Raw genomic sequence first — 18,268 nt, forward strand, 5'->3', positions numbered from 1 at the left:
ATATGCAACTCAGCTAACTGGGGCCACTATCAGGTGCTTTTTCATCCTGAGTCTCCTCAGGGTGCTCTATGGGCTTGGGCGGGAGGGTGACTGCAGCACAGACTGCTAGATGGCAGGCAATTTGTTTCTACCCTGAGTTCCCCCAGGGCTCACCTTTGGGCAGCTGTAATGTGATGGCTTGATGGCTGCAACATCCTTTGTTTACTGATATGGCAGGTAACATTTTTTTCATCGACAATGGTATGGCACCTGCAAAAACCTGGGAAATCCTGGAAACAGTAAAAGTATAGCTGGAACAAAAAAGGCAGAGGGGGACGAAACATTGTAAATCAACTACGCTTTAATAATTTTTTTTAAAAGGCCAAGGGGATGAGGAGGATTGACAGGAAATAAAAGCAAAACCATTTAGGCATTAAATTTCAAGCACAGGAGTTCCTGTTGTGGCTCAGAGGTAAAGAATCCAACTAGCATCCATGAGGACACAGGTTCGATCCCTGGCCTCACTCAGTGGGTTAAGAATCTGGCATTGCCATGAGTTGCAGCGTAGGTCACAGATGTGGCTCGGGTCTGGCGTTGCTATGGCTGTGGTGCAGGCTGGCAGCCACTGCTCTGATTAGACCCCTAGCCTGGGAACTTCCATATGCCGCAGGTGCAGCCCTTAAAAAAAAAAAAAAAAAAAAAAAAAATCCAAGCACATAGGTTGCTGTGTTTTATTCTGTTGTCTACAGACAAATGGAAAAAGAATTGTGATTTCACATTTTGAGAAAAGCTTGGCTATTTTTCCCCTTTAGCACCAGTGCAACTGGGACTTGGTAGGAGTGGGCCAAAGAAAAGGCTCAGGAATCTGCTGAAACCAAACTTCCCCTTACAGGGCCTCAGCACCTTCCAAAGAGGGACTCAAGGTGGAAATGGGGATGGGAAATTAAGTATTTACTTTTCCAAGTTACCTTGACTCACCCTCAAGGAAAGCGCATCATGGTGATTATTTCTTCCTGAGTAAGAAGCAGGGTAGTCCAGTAGTTGAGATGGGTGCCAGACTTCCTGGCTTTGAAACTGCTCTAATCAGTCAATAGCTATGTGACCTTGGACAATCACCTAACAGGTGTAAATTGAGAGTAACAAATACTACAGTATTTATCTGGAGTAGTTACTGGGAAAGCTAGCATTCAAAGAACTACTGTTATTAAAATTTTCTATAGGAATACGGAAATCGAGGCTCTGGGAATGAAAAGAATGCCCGGTCACATAACAAATTAGTGATGAAATTAGGACTGGAAGGAATACAGATCTGATGTCCAGCACCGTATTTTATCCCTCGTCCTCAGAGTTCCTAGATAGTCACAGATATCCTCAGCAGGAGGGAAGGACGGGGTTGAGGTGTGCGGGGAAAAAGCAGCCAGGCGCAAGGCTCTGGGAGCTGAATCATAACTTCTGCGTGATGGAAAGGAGGTTGACGTGAGTACCAGTGCAGAATGACTGGCTGCTTTCGGACCTCCTGGGTCTGGGCTCCAAGAACGAAAGCCCTGTTGCAGCTTGGGAGTCGGGATCAGCCCGGTGCATGGAGGGACATGTAGTCCTTTCTGTCCCTCCACCCCCCCACTCCGCCTTCCCAACTCACCCGCCTCAGAGGCCGCCTTCGCTTCAACTTTCCCAGCAAGCCCCGCGAGAGCGCGGGCTATTGATTGGCCGCGGCGCGAGCAGGCGGCTCTGCCGGCAGCAGTTACCCAGGGTTTCCGGTGAGAGGCCAGAGCAGGAGAAGCCGTCGGGACGTCGGCGGTGGGGTGCGTATTGCGTCGGTTAGGGGTACAAGGCAAGCAGAGGGCCCGGGGCCCGACGCCTTCGGACGGTTCAGGGAATTACGCCGATTCCGCACGAGGACTCGGGCTGGAGTGCAGGGGCCGAGGCCTGTGCGCATGCGCGGGCGGAGCGCGCGGCTGGAGGGCGCGCGGGGCGTGGGTGGCTGCGCGCGCGCGCGGGGGGGTGGGCACACGTGGGGCCTGGGGGGCGGGGAGGAACCGGGAATCCAGCGTCCCGCCACGTCAGTCCCTGGGCCTGAGCCTGTCCGGCGCACGGGCTGTGGTGAGAGGGCTGGGTTGTGCCGGGGAAGTAGCTTCGGGGAAAAAGGAGGCCTCCTCTCCCCTGCTGTTGGGCACACCAGACTTCCCTGACCGACCAGAGATAGGGAGCCCCACTGGCTCCCATCCGAGGAAGGCCGGTCGGTTTAAGAAGCTTTGCGGGTCCGGTGTGGAGATATCAGATCCAGGCTGCGAAGAATTGTTTAAAGTCTGGAAAATAGCAAGTGTATTTGTTTCTATAGGTTCTGCTCATAACCTAACGTTGCAAACAACAATGAAGAACCAAGACAAAAAGAATGGGGCTGCCAAGCAATCTGGCCACACTTCCAACCCCAAAAACACCCCGGGGCAACCGGAAGCAGGACCAGAGGGAGGCCAGGGGCGGCCCAGCCAGTCTGCTCCCACGACAGAAGCTGAAGGTTCCACCAGCCAGGCTCCAGGGAAGGCTGAGGGTGTGTGCCAGCTCTGCTTTTCCAATGGGCAGGGGGAGGAGTTTATGGTGCGTCAGTCTAGCTTCTGGGGTTAGAAGCCAAGGCCACTGTTTATCCAGAAGGGAGGAAATGTAGAATGAGGGGAGGACACCACTGAGTCCTTGAGTGCCCACTCTGCGCTGGGGAGTTGATAGAGCCTCCCACCCTAAGCACAGGGACAGAACTCTCCTGAGAGAAGCTTCTGACAGGATTAAGTCAGGTTGGCAGTCAAATGAGGCACCCAACCAGCAAATCAAAAACACCACTTTCAGCAGTGGGTAACTGCTATTCCTATTTGAGGCATTTCTGGAACTTTTTTTTTTTTTTCTTTTTTTTCTGTTTCTTAGGGCCCCACCCTAGGCATATGGAGGTGCCCAGGCTCAAGTCGAATTGGAGCTACAGCTGCCAGCCTGCACCACAGTCACAGCAACACAGGATCCCTCACCTACTAAGTGAGGCCAAGGGTCGAACCTGAGTCTTCATGAATACTAGTCAGATTCGTTTCTGCTGCACCACAACGGGAACTCTTGGAACTTTTTTAATAGCAAGAAGTGACATTTGCAGGTGGACTAGACCTTGAGTTCCTGCTACATGATGCCACCTCTGTGTTGGGTGGTCTCCTTACTTGATTTCTCTTATAACAAGCATGGTTGGGCAGAGGTGAGAAATAGTTTTATCAGTAATAAAACTGAGGTTTAAAGAAGTTAGGTAACATTTAACCCAAACTAGTAAGTTTGGGCCTGAAAAAATCCCAGCCAGTGGCATAATGGTCTTATTTCTGACTCTGCCCCTCATCCCTCCTGCTGCAGGAGCACAAGCCAAAACTGGGGCCCTCCGTGATGTCTCAGAGGAGTTGAGCCGCCAATTGGAAGACATCCTCAGTACATACTGTATAGACAACAATCAGGGGGGCCCAGGCGAAGATGGGGCACAGGGTGAGCCTGGTGAACCTGAAGATGCAGAGAAGTCCCGGACCTATGCCTCAAGGAATGGGGAGCCTGAGCCAGAGACCCCAGTAGTCAATGGTGAGAAGGAGCCCTCCAAGGGGGAGCCGGGCGCAGACGAGATCCGGGCAAGTGACGAGGTCGTAGACCGAGACCACCGAAGGCCCCAGGAAAAGAAGAAAGCCAAAGGTCTAGGTGAGCAGAGGGCAGCTGCTTATGAGGCTGGTGAGGGGAGGGAGTTTGAATCTGACATTCCTGGGTTAGCCTGCTGTGCCAGGATTTGGAGGAAACACTACTTCCAGAGCAGCTACTTACTTTTTGTTTTTGTTTTTTCTAATGTTTTTTTCATTCAGCGGGTTTATTACATTTATACCTGTACAACCATCATCACAACCTGATTTGAGAACATTTTCAACCTACATAGTTTAATGAGAGCAGGGGCTGCAGGACCATAGCATAGAGACGTGCAGGTTCACTGCACAAGGGCTTCTAGCCTGGGAGCAAGCGGGAACCGAAGTCTAACCTGCTCTCTTTGAGAAGATGGAAAGAAGGAGGCCTGAGTGGTCAGTCCTCTTCAGCCAGCACCACTTCTAACTTGCTGTGTGACCTTGGGCGAGACCTTTCTCCTCTCTGGTCCTTGGTTTTCACTTCTCTACACAATAAGAGAATTGGATTAGATGAGGTTGAAAACTCAAATAAAGCCAAGCTAGCCAGAGGCACCCATGAGGACCAAGAGAATGCCTGCTTTATTCAAAGGCTTGACTGCCACCTGGCCCCAGGTGAGACGATAGCATGGAAAACTACAGGCTAACTGTAGCTGGCATTTGTTTTTTGTTTTCTGTTTGGTTTTTTTTTTTTTTTTTTTTTTGTCTTTTGTCTTTTTGTTGTTGTTGTTGCTGCTATTTCTTGGGCCGCTCCCACGGCATATGGAGATTCCCAGGCTAGGGGTCGAATCGGAGCTGTAGCCACCGGCCTACGCCAGAGCCACAGCAACGGGGGATCCGAGCCGCGTCTGCAACCTACACCACAGCTCACGGCAACGCCGGATCGTTAACCCACTGAGCAAGGGCAGGGACCGAACCCGCAACCTCATGGTTCCTAGTCGGATTCGTTAACCACTGCGCCACGACGGTAACTCCTGGCATTTGTTTTTTAAGCCAGAAATCTAGGGTTATTATGTGACATCTCTAGATTTTTTACAGTTGGCAACTAATACACTAGAAGCCAAACATAACCCATCTGTGGGTTGTATTTGGCCTGTGTGCTAGTGATTTTCAGTCTGTGCATTGATTTCAGAGCCTCCCAAGGTTGACACTTCAGGAGCCTAGTGCTGTGCTATCTACGCTGATCCTCTTTTTTTTTTTTTTGGCTTTTTTGCTATTTCTTGGGCCGCTCCCACGGCATATGGAGGTTCCCATGCTAGGGGTTGAATCGGAGCTGTAGCCACCGGCCTACGCCAGAGCCACAGCAACGCGGGATCCGAGCCGCGTCTGCAACCTACACCACAGCTCACGGCAACGCCGGATCATTAACCCACTGAGCAAGGGCAGGGACCGAACCCGCAACCTCATGGTTCCTACTCGGATTCGTTAACCACTGCGCCACCACAGGAACTCCTGATCCTCTCTTTGACTCAGGCACAGCCTAAAGGGGAGTGACTTGGGTGCAGGTAGAGGGTTAGTGTGTGTTAAAGAATCAAAGCTAGGGAATTCCCATCTTGGCTCAGTGGTAACAAACCCAACTAGTAACCATGAGGACTTGGGTTCAATCCCTGTCCTCCCTCAGTGGGTTAAAGGATCCCGCATTGCCGTGAGCTGTGGTGTAGATTGCACATTCAGGCTCAGGACCTGTTGTTGCTGTGGCTGTGGTATAGGCCGGCGGCTACAAGTCCGATTCAGCCACTAGCCTGGGAACTTCCATGTGCTACAGGTATGGCCCTAAAAAAGCCAAGGAAAGAATCAAAGTTAGGAGACATTATACCCACATCTTGGTCCCTACTACCACAAGTCCCGACCCCCTACTTGTCATCCTAATTTAAAGAATATTTTTTTGGTTATTTTCATCATGGAATCAAGTATTGGAAGGTGTAGTCATTTTATTTTACTTATTTATTGGGGGAAGCTCACTATTGGCTACCCCTGTGGACGAGAGTTCAGTGTTCTCAAGGAGAACTATTCCTTTTTGCGTCCTTTTTCAGAAGGGTCTTTCTTGCATTGAAGCAGTGGTGCTGAATTCACAGGTGGGACGTCTTTCTTTCACCTGTAGGTAGAGCAGTTTTCCTGCTTCCACTCCTGGTTCTCTCCACAGAGGTTTCACAGGCAGTCATTCGTGTACCAAGTATTAGTTGAGCGCGTCCTCTGGGTTGGGCACTAGGGGCAGTACTGAGGCAGAACTGAGTTGATCCCGGCCCTCACAGAACACACAGACCAGCAGGGAAGGCAGCCAGGTCAGCCAAGAGAAACATAAAGCATGATAGGGAAGAGCTACCCCGAGGCCGAAGAGTGGGCCCAGGCCCGAAGGGGACCCCCAGAAAAGGGGGTACATGCCTTTGCTTGCTGCGCTTTGCAGGAAAGGAGATCACGTTACTGATGCAGACCTTGAACACGCTGAGTACCCCAGAGGAGAAGCTCGCGGCTCTGTGCAAGAAGTATGCTGAACTGGTCAGTTCTCCCCCTAGTCTGCACACCCTCCCTGCCTCGGGAGGCCAGCAGACAATGAGAACAGGGTTAATGACTGAGTCATGCTGTTTTTCCTATACAGTGCTGAATGGGCTGGTGGGAGCAGGGCTGAGCTGGGAGAGGACAGGGTCTGAGGAGGAGTTGAAGGACTGCGAGGCCAGGGAGCCAGAAGGATTATTTGTCAGTAATGAAAAGGCCAGCTTAATACTAGGAATCATATTGAGGAGAGAAATGGTGAACCAGCAGTGAAGTCTTGGAGCAATGAGACAGCCAGAGGGGTCTGTTAAGGGCACAAGGAGGGGTGGCAGGGCTCATCTGAGGGCACAGATGTCCTGAGAGTTGGGGGGACTGTTATTGTCTGAGTCTTGCAAATTCTGTTTCTGAGGTCAGAGCTGGGAGAGAAACTGGTACCTGCTGGCTGTGCGCTTCTGCTCATCCTGAGTGTCCGTTTCCAGATTCTTGAGCTGGGGCCCTTGGGGTTACTGGGGGAGTGTGTGAAGCACCCGCATGGTGTCATCTGAGCTGTGGTGACAGGAGTCAGGTCAGCTCAGGAGACCTTGGGTCCCCACGGGGAGAGCCCCAAAGGGCTCTTACCTGCCTGCCCTGCCCCCACCCCATCCCCATCCCTGTCCCCAGCTGGAGGAGCACCGGAACTCCCAGAAGCAGATGAAGCTCCTGCAGAAGAAGCAGAGCCAGCTGGTGCAGGAGAAGGACCACCTGCGTGGCGAGCACAGCAAGGCTGTCCTGGCCCGCAGCAAGCTGGAGAGCCTGTGCCGCGAGCTGCAGCGCCACAACCGCTCCCTCAAGGTGGGTGGCCACTCCCTCGACCTCACTTGTCTTTGGTGGGCTGTCCACTTAAAAGGCAGCCCAGGCTTGGAGTTCCCATTGTGGCTCAGTGGTTTAAGAACCCGACTAGTATCTATGAGGATGCAGGTTCGATCCCTGGCCTCACGAAGTGGGTCAAGGATCCAGCATTGCTGCAAGCTGTGAAGTAGATTGCAGATGCGGCTGCAATCCCACATGGCTGTGGCTGTGGCGTAGGCTGGCAACTGCAGCTCTGATGCGACCCCTATGCTGCAGGTGTGGCCCTAAAAAGAAGAAACGCTGAGGAAAAAAAAAAAAAGAAGGTAGCCCAGCCTTTCAGCATAGACAGATTTCCCTGAAAATGCTGTACGTTAGTTAGAGCTACTTGTAATCACTTGACACGCACTGGTATTAGGTGAGGTAAAGGCCAGGTGCTTAGGAGACCCAGGTGCAGGCTTCAGATTTTCCCCATCCCATAGCAGTCCCCAGGGGAGCAGCTCTTCTCCCAGAGGGTGGTCAGTCAGGAGTGCCTGGGCCTTTCTCCTTGTTCTGCTTCCCCTAGGGTGGGGTCTGTCTGCTTAAGGCCTGGTCACTGACCTCCAGATCATTTGTATATGCATATCTTTCATATTTCTCTACATGTGTTGTTTCAAAGCCTATTCCATTTTCTCACTTTATGCAATGCCTTACCTTGCCCAATCAGTTTATATAAGGCTGTCATTCTTTTTAACACTGTCATTGAATGGATGTACTGGATTTCATCAGTGCCCTAGTTAAGGTATTTTGGGTTGTTCCCAGTTCTTCACTATTACATATATAGAGCTACCCTGAAAATTCTTGCTGTATGTGTCCTTGGCTAATTTTATAGAGTTTATCCATAGGATAAATCTCAGAAGTGAAATGTCTGAGTCAAAGAGTATGCAAATTTTATTAGATTTTACCAGATTGCCTTCCTACCAGCGGTCGGAGCGCCTAATTCTGCACAACCCTGACAACGCTGGGTATTACTGGATTTTAACTACTGGGATGGGGTGATCAGAGATGAAAGAACTTTAAACTGAGAGTAATAAGCCTTCCAAACCTATTCTGAGGCCTGGAAGAGTTATCTTCAGGAGATTCCAGTCCTGTAGAAAGGCACTTACAGGAGTTCCCGTCGTGGCGCAGTGGTGAACGAACCCGACTAGGAACCATGAGGTTGTGGGTTTGATCCCTGCCCTTGCTCAGTGGGTTAACGATCCGGCGTTGCCCTGAGCTGTGGTGTAGGTTGCAGACGCGGTTCGGATCCAGCGTTGCTGTGGCTCTGGCGTAGGCTGGTGGCTACAGCTCCGGTTCAACCCCTAGCCTGGGAACCTCCATATGCTGAGAAAGCGGCCCAAGAAAATGGCAAAAAGACCAAAAAAAAAAAAAAAAAGAAAGAAAGAAAGGCACTTACACATAAGCCTGCACTTCTCTAGGAAGTCCCTCGCTCGATGTCACCTGATCTACAGCGAGGTCCTTTAGGAGTCCCCTTTGCATGACATCTTGGAGCCTGGCTACTCCTCACTTGGACAGCAGGGGGGGCGCTGGGAGAGACCATCCCTGGACTGGCGGGGGAGCCTCCTGAGGCCGGCTGGGGAGCAGTGGATGATGGAGCTGTGGCTGACTTCTCCGCCCAGGAAGAAGGTGTGCAGCGGGCCCGAGAGGAGGAGGAGAAACGCAAGGAGGTGACCTCGCACTTCCAGGTGACACTGAATGACATCCAGCTGCAGATGGAACAGCACAATGAGCGCAACTCCAAGCTGCGCCAGGAGAATGTGGAGCTGGCAGAGAGGCTCAAGAAGCTGATTGAGCAGTATGAGCTGCGGGAGGAGGTGAGGGGTCCCCAGGGAACTGGGATCTGGGCGGGTGCTGGACGCCGGGCAGCACCTTCCAGGTTTCATCCCATTCACAGTCCACCCTCCTCTGTCCTCGGAGGGGGTGATGTTGTACATTTTCATGGGGATGGGGATCCAAGGCAAGGAGAAGAGACTTGCCTGGAGCCACAACCACCGGTCTTGACCCAAATGGCGGGGCCAGTATCTTTAGGCATTAGAACTGCTCACATTTTAGACTGGAGTTAAACGTTCACAGACTGTATGTTACATAGCGCCCCCAGCAGGCCCTTGTGGCAGCACCCCCGAGTCAGACACATGGAGATTTATGCAGTTAAACCTCTGAGGCAGCTCCCCTTGGATTATTGGTTAGCCTGACAATGACTGGGGTCAGCCGTATCTGCCTGCTTTTGATGATTTCAATTTTCAGACTTTTTTAGAATTTGGAATCACAAGGTGAGAGCTGGAACTATCATGAGTGATGGACCCTCGGGGCTGTGTGCTCTTTATTATTTGGTGTTCTGCTGCCCTTGCTACGTGAAAGGGCAGGATATACAGTGCCTTGGCTGGTGTTGGGTGCTGCCCCAGGCTCTCAGATCCTTCCCTCTGAGTCCCCAGACACCATTCACTTGGCTGTCCTGGGCTTCTGTTTCTTTGTCATGAAAAGAGAGACTGGCAGCTACCTTATGGGGCTGGACCAGACCCCTTCCTAGGCCCTGGAATGTGGTGGTGGGTGGGTGGGCAAGCCCCTACCCTCTTGGGTTCACAGTCCACACATGCAGTGACCATGTGTGTGCAGGGCCTGGAGGGGCCTCCCCAACCCACCTCTTCTTTTCCTGTGCTTCATCCTTTGGGAACAAGACTGGTTTGAGGCGTTGATCTGAGAAACATGGAAGCTTCCTGAGTTAGGCACCTAACTTGGAAAAGTTGAGGGCCCTCTCCCTCTCCTCTCTCACTGGTACTACCTGTGGAGCTGGTGGTGCATCCCATCCCCAGTCAGATTCAGGCATTCCCACCCTACCCCCCTGAGCCTCCGGACTTTCAGGTGACTCAAATCCATCCTGTCCCAAGCTAGACCTCGAAGCCACTTCCTCTTCCCACATCCAGAAAATACAGCCAATGCTCCACCTCCCTCTTTTCAGTTGCTTTGACCTTTGAAGTAGCACTTGAGTCCACACCTTCTCTGCATCACTGCTCCCCCCGCCCTAGTCCCAGTTCCCAAGGCTCCTCCAGCTGTCAGGACAGCCATTCTCTGGGATGCACACATCTAGTCTACAGATACAGCAAATTTCTGCCAGCTGAGCTGGTAGAGGTGTCATTTGTGCCCTTTCCATTTACAAAAGTGAGGGTTGTCGGGAGTTCCCATTGTGGCTCAGCGGTTTAAGAACCCAACTAGTATCCATGAGGAATGCAGATTCAATCCCTGGCCTCATTCAGCGGGTCAAGGATCCGGCATTGCACAAGTCGCAGATGTGGCTTTGATCCCAGCATTGCTATGGCTGTGGCGTAGGCTGGCACCTGCAGCTCCAATTCGACCCCTAGCCTGAGAACTTCATATGCTGCAGGTGTGGCCCTAAAAAGCAAAAACGGGAAAAAAAAAAAAAAAAATGAGGGTTGTCAGTCCAGTAAAGTAATCTTTCTTAGGGCTAGAGGTTTGGGTGTATTAGTTACTTGACTTTCTGGAGTTGATCTCATGCTTAAACCCCTGTGCTTACCCGAGACTGACTGAGGCAGAGAAATAAGGTGAGATTGGGAAGAACTTCCAGAGACTTGTGTCCCGTGTTCCTATGGGACACATGGGAGTCCAGCATGTCAGACTCAGGTGGGGGGCTGGGCATTGTGCCCTGGTCTCTGCAGATGGGGCCTCCCTGAAAAAGGGAGCTCCCAACAGGCAGACCCCTCCCACCATGCTTTCCTGCAGCATATCGACAAAGTCTTCAAACACAAGGACCTACAGCAACAACTGGTGGACGCCAAGCTCCAGCAGGCCCAGGAGATGCTGAAGGAGGCAGAGGAGAGGCACCAGCGGGAGAAGGATTTTGTGAGGCTTGGACCCCGGGGGTGGGGGGCCTGGGTTCTAGCTTATCTCATAGTTAGGTTTGTACAGGAGAAGTTGCTGCCTGGTGAGACCAAGGCACTGCTCCCTCAGACCAGTCTGTGAGCAGGAAGCCTCAGTGGGTTATGGCATGTGTGGCTGAAAAAACAAGCCCTTAGGAGCTTCTGATGGGATCTGGGGTCCTTTCTCGGAAATAGCTCCTCAAAGAGGCTGTGGAGTCCCAGAGGATGTGCGAACTGATGAAACAACAGGAGACCCACCTGAAGCAGCAGGTGAGCCTGTGTAGCCCACCCCTACATGGTGTGCCTCTGTGATCCCCACGCTGAGCCCCACCTGGGGGGAGGGAAATGGAACCCTCATTCTAGGACCACCTTGACTCCTGTGTGCCCTTGCTGAGCTTTGTTCTCTCTGGACCTGCCCAGCACCTGTGTGGTGGTGACCAGGTGGCTAGGTGAGCTTGCAGGACTCTGTCCTAGTCAGAAATGTTATGCTGCATTTGAGGAGGCAGGCTCAGAATGGGTGATTTTATTTATATAAATTAGGAGTTCCCTTCGTGGCTCAGTGATTAATGAATCCGACTCAGAACCATGAGTTTGCGGGTTCGATCCCTGGCCTCACTCAGTGGATTAAGGATCCAGCATTTCTCAGACGTGGCTCAGATCCCGCGTTGCTGTGGCTCTGGTGAAGGCCGGCAGCTACAGCTCCGATTAGACCCTTAGCCTGGGAACCTCCTTATGCCATGGGTGCAGCCCTAGAAAATACCCAAAAAAAAAATTATATAAATTAGACTTCTTTCCCAAAGAAAAGTTGGAAAACGTAAAGGCATAAAACAAGTCACCCCAAATCCTACTTTTTAGGCTTAGCATTTTAGATTATATCTTTCCAAATATATAGTTTTTGTTTTAAAGGAAACCGGTATCTCATTAGAATTGTTGGGGCGTGAGGTCAAGGATGGGTCTGAGTGTGTTGACCAGAAGTGCCCTCCAGAGAAGCCCTGTCTTACTTGTGCGTTTCTTTCTCACCCAGCTTGCCCTATACACCGAGAAGTTTGAAGAGTTCCAGAACACTCTTTCCAAAAGCAGTGAGGTGTTCACCACATTCAAACAGGAGATGGAAAAGGTAACTGTATTCCAGATTGGGTGTGGCTGCAGGAGCACAAGTGGCTTCATTCAGAATTAAACATTGGGCGGGGGTTCCTTGTGGCACAGGGGGTTAAGGATCCGTTGTTGTCACTCCAGCAGCTCCAGTGCCTGCTGTGGTGCAGATGATTCCCCAGCCTGGGATCTTCCACATGCCCCAAGTTTGCCCCCCACCCCCCGCAAAAAAAAAAAACACTGCGCCTGCCTTCAGAAAGCCCCCATCCCCGCGGTGCTTCACGGCGAACTGTTTACAGTGGGGGTGTGGTTGCTACCATGAGGAGGGTGTAAGTGGGCTGTGAGGAGGCTCACAGCCTTTCCACCCTGTTAGGGACAGACACATGGCTGGTACGTGTGCCCTTTAGGTTGTCCTGGAGAGGAGGCGGTCTTGTCATTGCCTGTATTGGTGGTGGGCACTTGAGACCTCCTAGGGTGGCACAGAAGGCACTGACCACGCCCTGTAGGACCTCATGCCCTTGGGTCTGTTCCCCACCTTGGAGATGCACAGACAGCCGAGTCCCCTGACCATTTCATTCTGTATGTTCCATAACCCAGATGACTAAGAAGATCAAGAAGCTGGAGAAAGAAACCACCATGTACCGGTCCCGGTGGGAGAGCAGCAACAAGGCCCTGCTTGAGATGGCAGAGGAGGTGGGCTGAGTGCGACCTGCCTCTGGGGCTGGGGTGTATGTCCTGTACATTCTACCGAGAAGTGAGGCAGCTGGCACCACGTGGAGCTAGGACCCATGTGCACGTCTGTCCAAGTCCAAAAGCACCATTGGCTGTCTCTCCAGGGGAGGTGGTGAGCTTAGCAGTAGGTCTGTAGTGGGAGGGGATGGAAGAAAGGAGCAGAAAACAAGGGGCAGTGATTGTGGAGCCTGTGTGCAGAGCCACCCAGATCATTTAATTGTGTGGCTTGAGATGTAGGAAAAGAAAGTAACTGATTGCTGGGCCCTGCTGAGTGTTTAGATGTGCTGGTTCATAGAGCTCTCTTGAGAACTGTTAGTGGTCCATTTTAACAGATACAGAGATAGGCTCAAAAGCCAAGTACTTTGTCAAGGCCATCAGGTGGATAAATGCAGGACTCCGTCACCTCCAAGCTTTGCCCGTTCTCAACACCACACTGCGCCTGACCGACAGTCAGAGTCTCAGCGTAAACCTGGAAAGGGGCCGGTTTTTGACTCTGGTCTGTCCCCAGCATTGTTTTTTGTTTGTTTGTTTTCGTCTTTTGTCCTTATAGGGCCGCACTCGCGGCATATGGAGGTTCCCAGGCTAGAGGTCTAATTGGAGCTATTGCTGCCAGCCTATGCCAGAGCCACAGCAACGCAGGATCCGAGCCATGTCTACAACCTATACCACAGCTCACAGCAATGCCGGATCCTTAACCCACTGAGCGAGGCCAGGGATCGAACCCGCAACCTCATCGTTCCTAGTCGGATTTGTTTCCACTGAGCCACAACGGGAACTCCTGTCCCCAGCATTGTTAGTGTGTGAATGTTTTCTGCCACATGGCAGTGTTGTGTGGGAGGTTGATGGCATGGCACTGAAGGCTCCCCTTTCTCTCCCTAGAAAACACTGCGGGACAAAGAGCTGGAGGGGCTGCAGGTAAAAATCCAGCGGCTGGAGAAGCTGTGCCGGGCGCTGCAGTCAGAGCGCAATGACCTGAACAAGAGGGTGCAGGACCTGAGTGCTGGAGGCCAGGGCCCCCTCACTGATGGGGGCTCTGAGCAAAGGCAAGAGGCTGCCAATGCCTCCAAGGAACAGGGTGGTGAGGGGCCCAGGGTCCTAGCACCTAGCTCCCCAAGGGCCACCGAAGCACCTTGCTGCCCTGGAGCATCAAGCATGGAAGCATCAGGCCAAATGGGGCCCCAGGAGCCCGCCCCCGCCACCGCCTAGGGAGCCTGCACAGGGAAGGGAGCGAGCAGCCCAGCCAGGCCTGGCCCATGCAAGGCTCCCACCGCTGAGACCCAGGGTGCTCTGACCTGGCTGGCATCAGACTCTGCAGTTTGGGATTTTATGGGTCAGTTTTGCATACGTATGGCATATGTGCAAGGCCTCATACATTTATATCTGTAAGTGTAAACTGGGCTTGCACTGGAGGTGGGGATGTGTACAGATGAAGTCAGTGGCTCTTCCGTGAGCTGAAGAGTCTTAGAGCTGTCATCTGTGGCTGCTGTCACAGTGAGCTGGCAGGACAAGTGACTTGAGCATTTCCCTGCCCTATTTGAGACTCAGCCCCTTCCTCCCTGCCTTTCAGGACTCGTGACAGATGAAATGCCCAGGCCCTGACTGTCTTTCTCCTGTTAGCGGGACTTGGGCAGCTCGGGCTCTCCTAGCCCCCCTGGGAGGAGCTCCCTTGCTTCTCTTGACCCGGAAGAGGGGTCACCGGGCAGAGCGTTGACAGGGTACTCAGCTGGCAATGGAACTGCTTTCCTGCCTAGGACAAGGGACCTGGAGAATGTTCTGTGCAGGATGATGTGCTGGTAGGGAGCTCCTCAGGCACCGCTTCCCCTGCCCCCTGGTCTTTCTAGGACCAGGCCAATGATGCTTCGCAGTAGCCTTATCATTCACAGGTGCCTCTCTAGCCTGCACAAATGATTGATGAGAGATCACCCAAAGGATTCTGAAGGTTTTGGGGTTTGGTTTTGTTTCCTTGTTTTTGTTTTTTGTTTTCTTTGTTTTTTGTTTTGCACATGACAGTGTTTGTAACGGAATTTTCTGAGGAAGAAGGGGTGCTGTAGCAGTGGTGCCGGGGTTCCTGGCCTCCAGCACCCTACCACCTCACCACCCCACCTGGCACTTTGCTGTGTTTTGGTGCTGAGGTTTCCTGCTTAATGAAGTCAGGTTGTTTATAGTAACAGAAAGGAAAAGGCTTCTGATGGCTTCACCACAAGCTTACCTATGGTTTCCGTCCTGGGAGGGTCACTGCTGATGCTATCACACTATCTCCATGTAGCAGTGGCTGGGCCCCAGGTCCATCTGTCCCCTTGGCTTTTTGAGTCTGTTTCTGCTTCCTTTACCCCCACCCGCAGAGTGCAGTCTTTGAGATTTGCCCTGAGTCCGTTGCCCAAGTAATAAGCGCTGGCATCCCACTTCTTCCTGTGTGGGAGCCCCCAGCTCTCTTCTACAGGTAATGATGAGAATGAGACTCAATCATTGCCTAAGCCTCAGAAATCCACCAAGTGGCTGCAGGTATTTGGGTCTTCTTCTCTCCCCCTCCCCTACCCCTCATACTTGCTAGTCTATCCTCTGAGAGTTCTGCTGGTTGCAAACTTGCTAGTCTTTGTACAGAACACATTTCAGAACAGCAGAATGAGTCTCCGGTCAGGAAGCAGGGCTCTGCTGGGTTTGGGCTACTGTAAGCTCATCTCCACTGGGCCTCAGTTTCCATGTAGCTGAGGGAGCCACAGACCCAGATGGATCAGATGGTTGAGTTTTTGCTTCTCGCTATGTTTCCTTGAAGTTAATTCTTTCTTACAGGTCCTTTCATCTTCCACAAACAGCCCACTCTTTCTGCCCTTAATTTAAATCCCTCAGATAATTAGGTTCATGAAGAGTGTGACATACTCCTGAATTATGTTAGGACTTAGACCAGAGATGGCAAATGAATGGCACATCATTTCCTCTCTTCCCCCATGGTAGGTACCACTGATTTGCTTCAGAGTATTTCTTGCTCAATCCCTGGTATATCCTCATTTCTCAAGATCCCCCCAGCAGCCCGTGTCAGTGTTGACATCCCTATTTGCCAGCCCTGGCTGAGATCCTACTCTGCTGAGGAACAGAAGAACTGCCCGCCCCATTCAGGGTTTGCTGGGCCAAGGAAGCACAGGGAAGAGGCAGAAGTTCCTGCCTGCGCCCTTCAGGGAGAGCAGGAAGGCCTGCAGTGGCCCACATGATTGCCCGCCTCACTTCAGCTACCTCGTAAAGCCCATGGTTTTGGCGGGGAGGGGCTGTTGGAGCCCAGCGCGAGGGTGGGGAATCAGCCGCACGGCGCAGCAGCCCTCTGAAAGCAAGCCTAGCTGCTGTGGAGCTGCAGTGAGCGAGGTAGAAGCTCTGCTCTCAGCTCCAGCCTTATGCCTGTAGGCATCCAAGCCAGACTGTAGGTGGGGGTCCCATCCTTCCTCTCCATTGACCAAATCTTATCAATCACTACAGCTGCTCTGCTTGCTCTGCTTTCCAAAGTCAGCCCAGGTTCCTGGGTGCTGCCCACACCAGCCAGGATCCTGGGCCAGATGAAAGGGAGGTGGCCTGTCCATGAATGAAGGCCAGTTCCTTCCTCACTGGGCAGGTCTTAGGCACGTGACCTCAGTTTTAGGACCAAGAGCTGTGTTGGTTTCTTAGGTTGCTAGCTTTTCCTCCAGGGGACCACTGCAGGTGAGGCTCTGCTGACAGCAGTTTGTATTCAGGGTCTTGTCCAGCTGAGCATAGCGCTTCATGCACACCAGATTCTGAGAGGTGTCAGCAGCACTTTTTAATATTTGTTTTCCATGAGGTTTTTGGACCATGGGCTGAGCTCAGGCACTTTCTGTAAGAGAATGTTACGTCTGTAAAGATGGTTATTTTTCCTCCTCCACCCCCATCGTGGTGGCCCTGCAGAGGGCTGACCAAAAGGCCAGTGGAGCTGCCCTGGTGTCCATGGGGGAGGGCCGAGGCCTGCTGAGTTGGTTCTCCAGCCGCTGCTCTAGCCCTCCCACCTTGCACAGCGCAGAGGAGCTCACCCCGGGGACAGCCAGGCACCTGCCTGGGGGAGGGGTGCTGCCTTCTGTCCCTGTAACTGCTTCCCTTATGGCCCAGCCTGGCCGTCCAGATTTGTTTGAAGCTGTGCTGACAGCATTTTTGTCTCCTTTTGGTATTCACAACAGCCAGGGACTTGATTTTGATGTATTTTAAAACCACATTAAATAAAGAGTCTGTTGCCTTACTTTCTTTTTTGAACTTCGTGGTCATTTGGTGTTTCTGAATCCATCCTGCCATCTCCAGTTTGTCCAGAGCTACAGAGTTTGGCTCTTCTCTGAAACCTTGTACCTTCCAGAGTGTCCTGCCTTCTATCCGTCACTGGAGTCTCGGGACACTAGCAAATTCACGGGCTACCCGAGCAGAGCCCTTGACAGAGTTGGCATGATGCCCACTATATATATATAGAGAGAGAGAGAGTCTATTGCCTTACATTTTGTATATATGGTATCTTTCAATCAGAAACTGTCCCTGCTGGAGTTCTCTTGTGGTGTAACGGGTTAAGGATCTGGCTTTGTCACTATAGCCACTCAGGTCGCTGCTGTGGCTCAGGGAAAAGGTAAGGTTGGTGTGCTGTGGGAGCATAGAGGAAGTCCTGTTCCTTTCAGCAGGGGGAGAGAGTTGGATCCTGGAAGGGCCTTAGGACCCAAAAGGCAAGTGGATTTTGGCATCTCTTAGTAAGGAAGTGGTTCACCTAGCAATGCAGGTGCACAGGAGGGTGGCAGGAGGAGAAGAGGCAGGGGCCAGATCCCCTCCAGCCTGTGTGCCAGGTTAAGGAATTTGGGCCAGATCTGGGGGCAGGGGAAACCACTGAAGGTGGTTAAATAGGTCCATGAGGAAAGCAAAAGGCAAGACCGGAGACGGGAGTTCCACCTGGCACAGCAGGTTAAGGATCCAGCATTGCCATAGCTGCAGCTTGATTCCAGTGGAGGCCCAAATTAAGATGAGCAGACATGGAGTTCCCATTGTGGCGCAGTGGAAATGAATCTGACTAGAACCATGAGGTGGTGGCTTTGATCCCTAGCCTTGCTCAGTGCGTTAAGGATCTGGTGTTGCCGTCAGCTGGGTGTAGGTCGCAGATGCGGTTGGGATTCTGCATTGCTGTGGCTGTGGTGTAGGCTGGCAGCTGTAGCTCTGATTGGATCCCTAGCCTGGGAACCTCCATATGCCACTGGTGTGGCCCTGAAAAGCAAAAAAAAAAAAAGTTGAGTAGCCACTGTCATTACTGCTATTGGGGGCTGTCTGCCACGGGCAGCATCCCTTTGGTACTGGCCCACCCAAGGGAAGGAAGCTCCAGGTTCCTCTGATCTGCATTCCGTGATAAGACCACAAGCTGCATGCAGTTCTTAAGAGGTCTGGTTTCTCACTCCTAGCAAGGCTAGGTGTAGAAGTTGGGACTCATAAGAGTTACATCCTACTGGGCGCCTCAACCAGCACCCTGTTCACCACTCCCTGCCTGGGCTGGTCCCACACAAAAGATCATACAATGAACCAATGAACACCCAAAAAATAGCAGAAACA

At 52.1% G+C, this 18,268-nt stretch overlaps 1 protein-coding gene across 2 annotated transcripts; it reads left to right on the top strand.

Annotated features, from left to right (window-relative positions):
* TXLNA (taxilin alpha) lies at window positions 1,627-16,935 on the top strand. 2 transcript variants are annotated; one of them, XM_003127774.6, is made up of 11 exons: window positions 1,627-1,781; window positions 2,318-2,527; window positions 3,355-3,684; window positions 6,058-6,149; window positions 6,804-6,974; window positions 8,627-8,821; window positions 10,743-10,862; window positions 11,075-11,149; window positions 11,904-11,996; window positions 12,569-12,664; window positions 13,583-16,935. In XM_003127774.6, exons 2-11 carry the CDS (start codon window positions 2,350-2,352, stop codon window positions 13,907-13,909), a joined length of 1,677 nt encoding a protein of 558 aa, XP_003127822.4. In that variant the 5' UTR covers window positions 1,627-1,781; window positions 2,318-2,349; the 3' UTR covers window positions 13,910-16,935. The 2 variants fall into 2 exon arrangements, with proteins under 2 accessions (XP_003127822.4, XP_005665236.2); XM_005665179.3 differs by lacking the exon at window positions 1,627-1,781 and adding an exon at window positions 2,013-2,079.

This window comes from Sus scrofa, chromosome 6, assembly GCF_000003025.6.
Source record: "Sus scrofa isolate TJ Tabasco breed Duroc chromosome 6, Sscrofa11.1, whole genome shotgun sequence".
In the NCBI taxonomy this organism is placed as follows: Eukaryota; Metazoa; Chordata; class Mammalia; order Artiodactyla; family Suidae; genus Sus; species Sus scrofa.

Coding starts and splice junctions, on each gene's coding strand:
- TXLNA (XM_003127774.6), top strand. CDS start 2,350: ATGAAGAACCAAGACAAAAAGAATGGGGCTGCCAAGCAATCTGGCCAC. Junction 3,685..6,057: donor GAAGAAAGCCAAAGGTCTAG/GTGAGCAGAGGG, acceptor TGCGCTTTGCAG/GAAAGGAGATCACGTTACTG. Junction 10,863..11,074: donor ACCAGCGGGAGAAGGATTTT/GTGAGGCTTGGA, acceptor TCTCGGAAATAG/CTCCTCAAAGAGGCTGTGGA.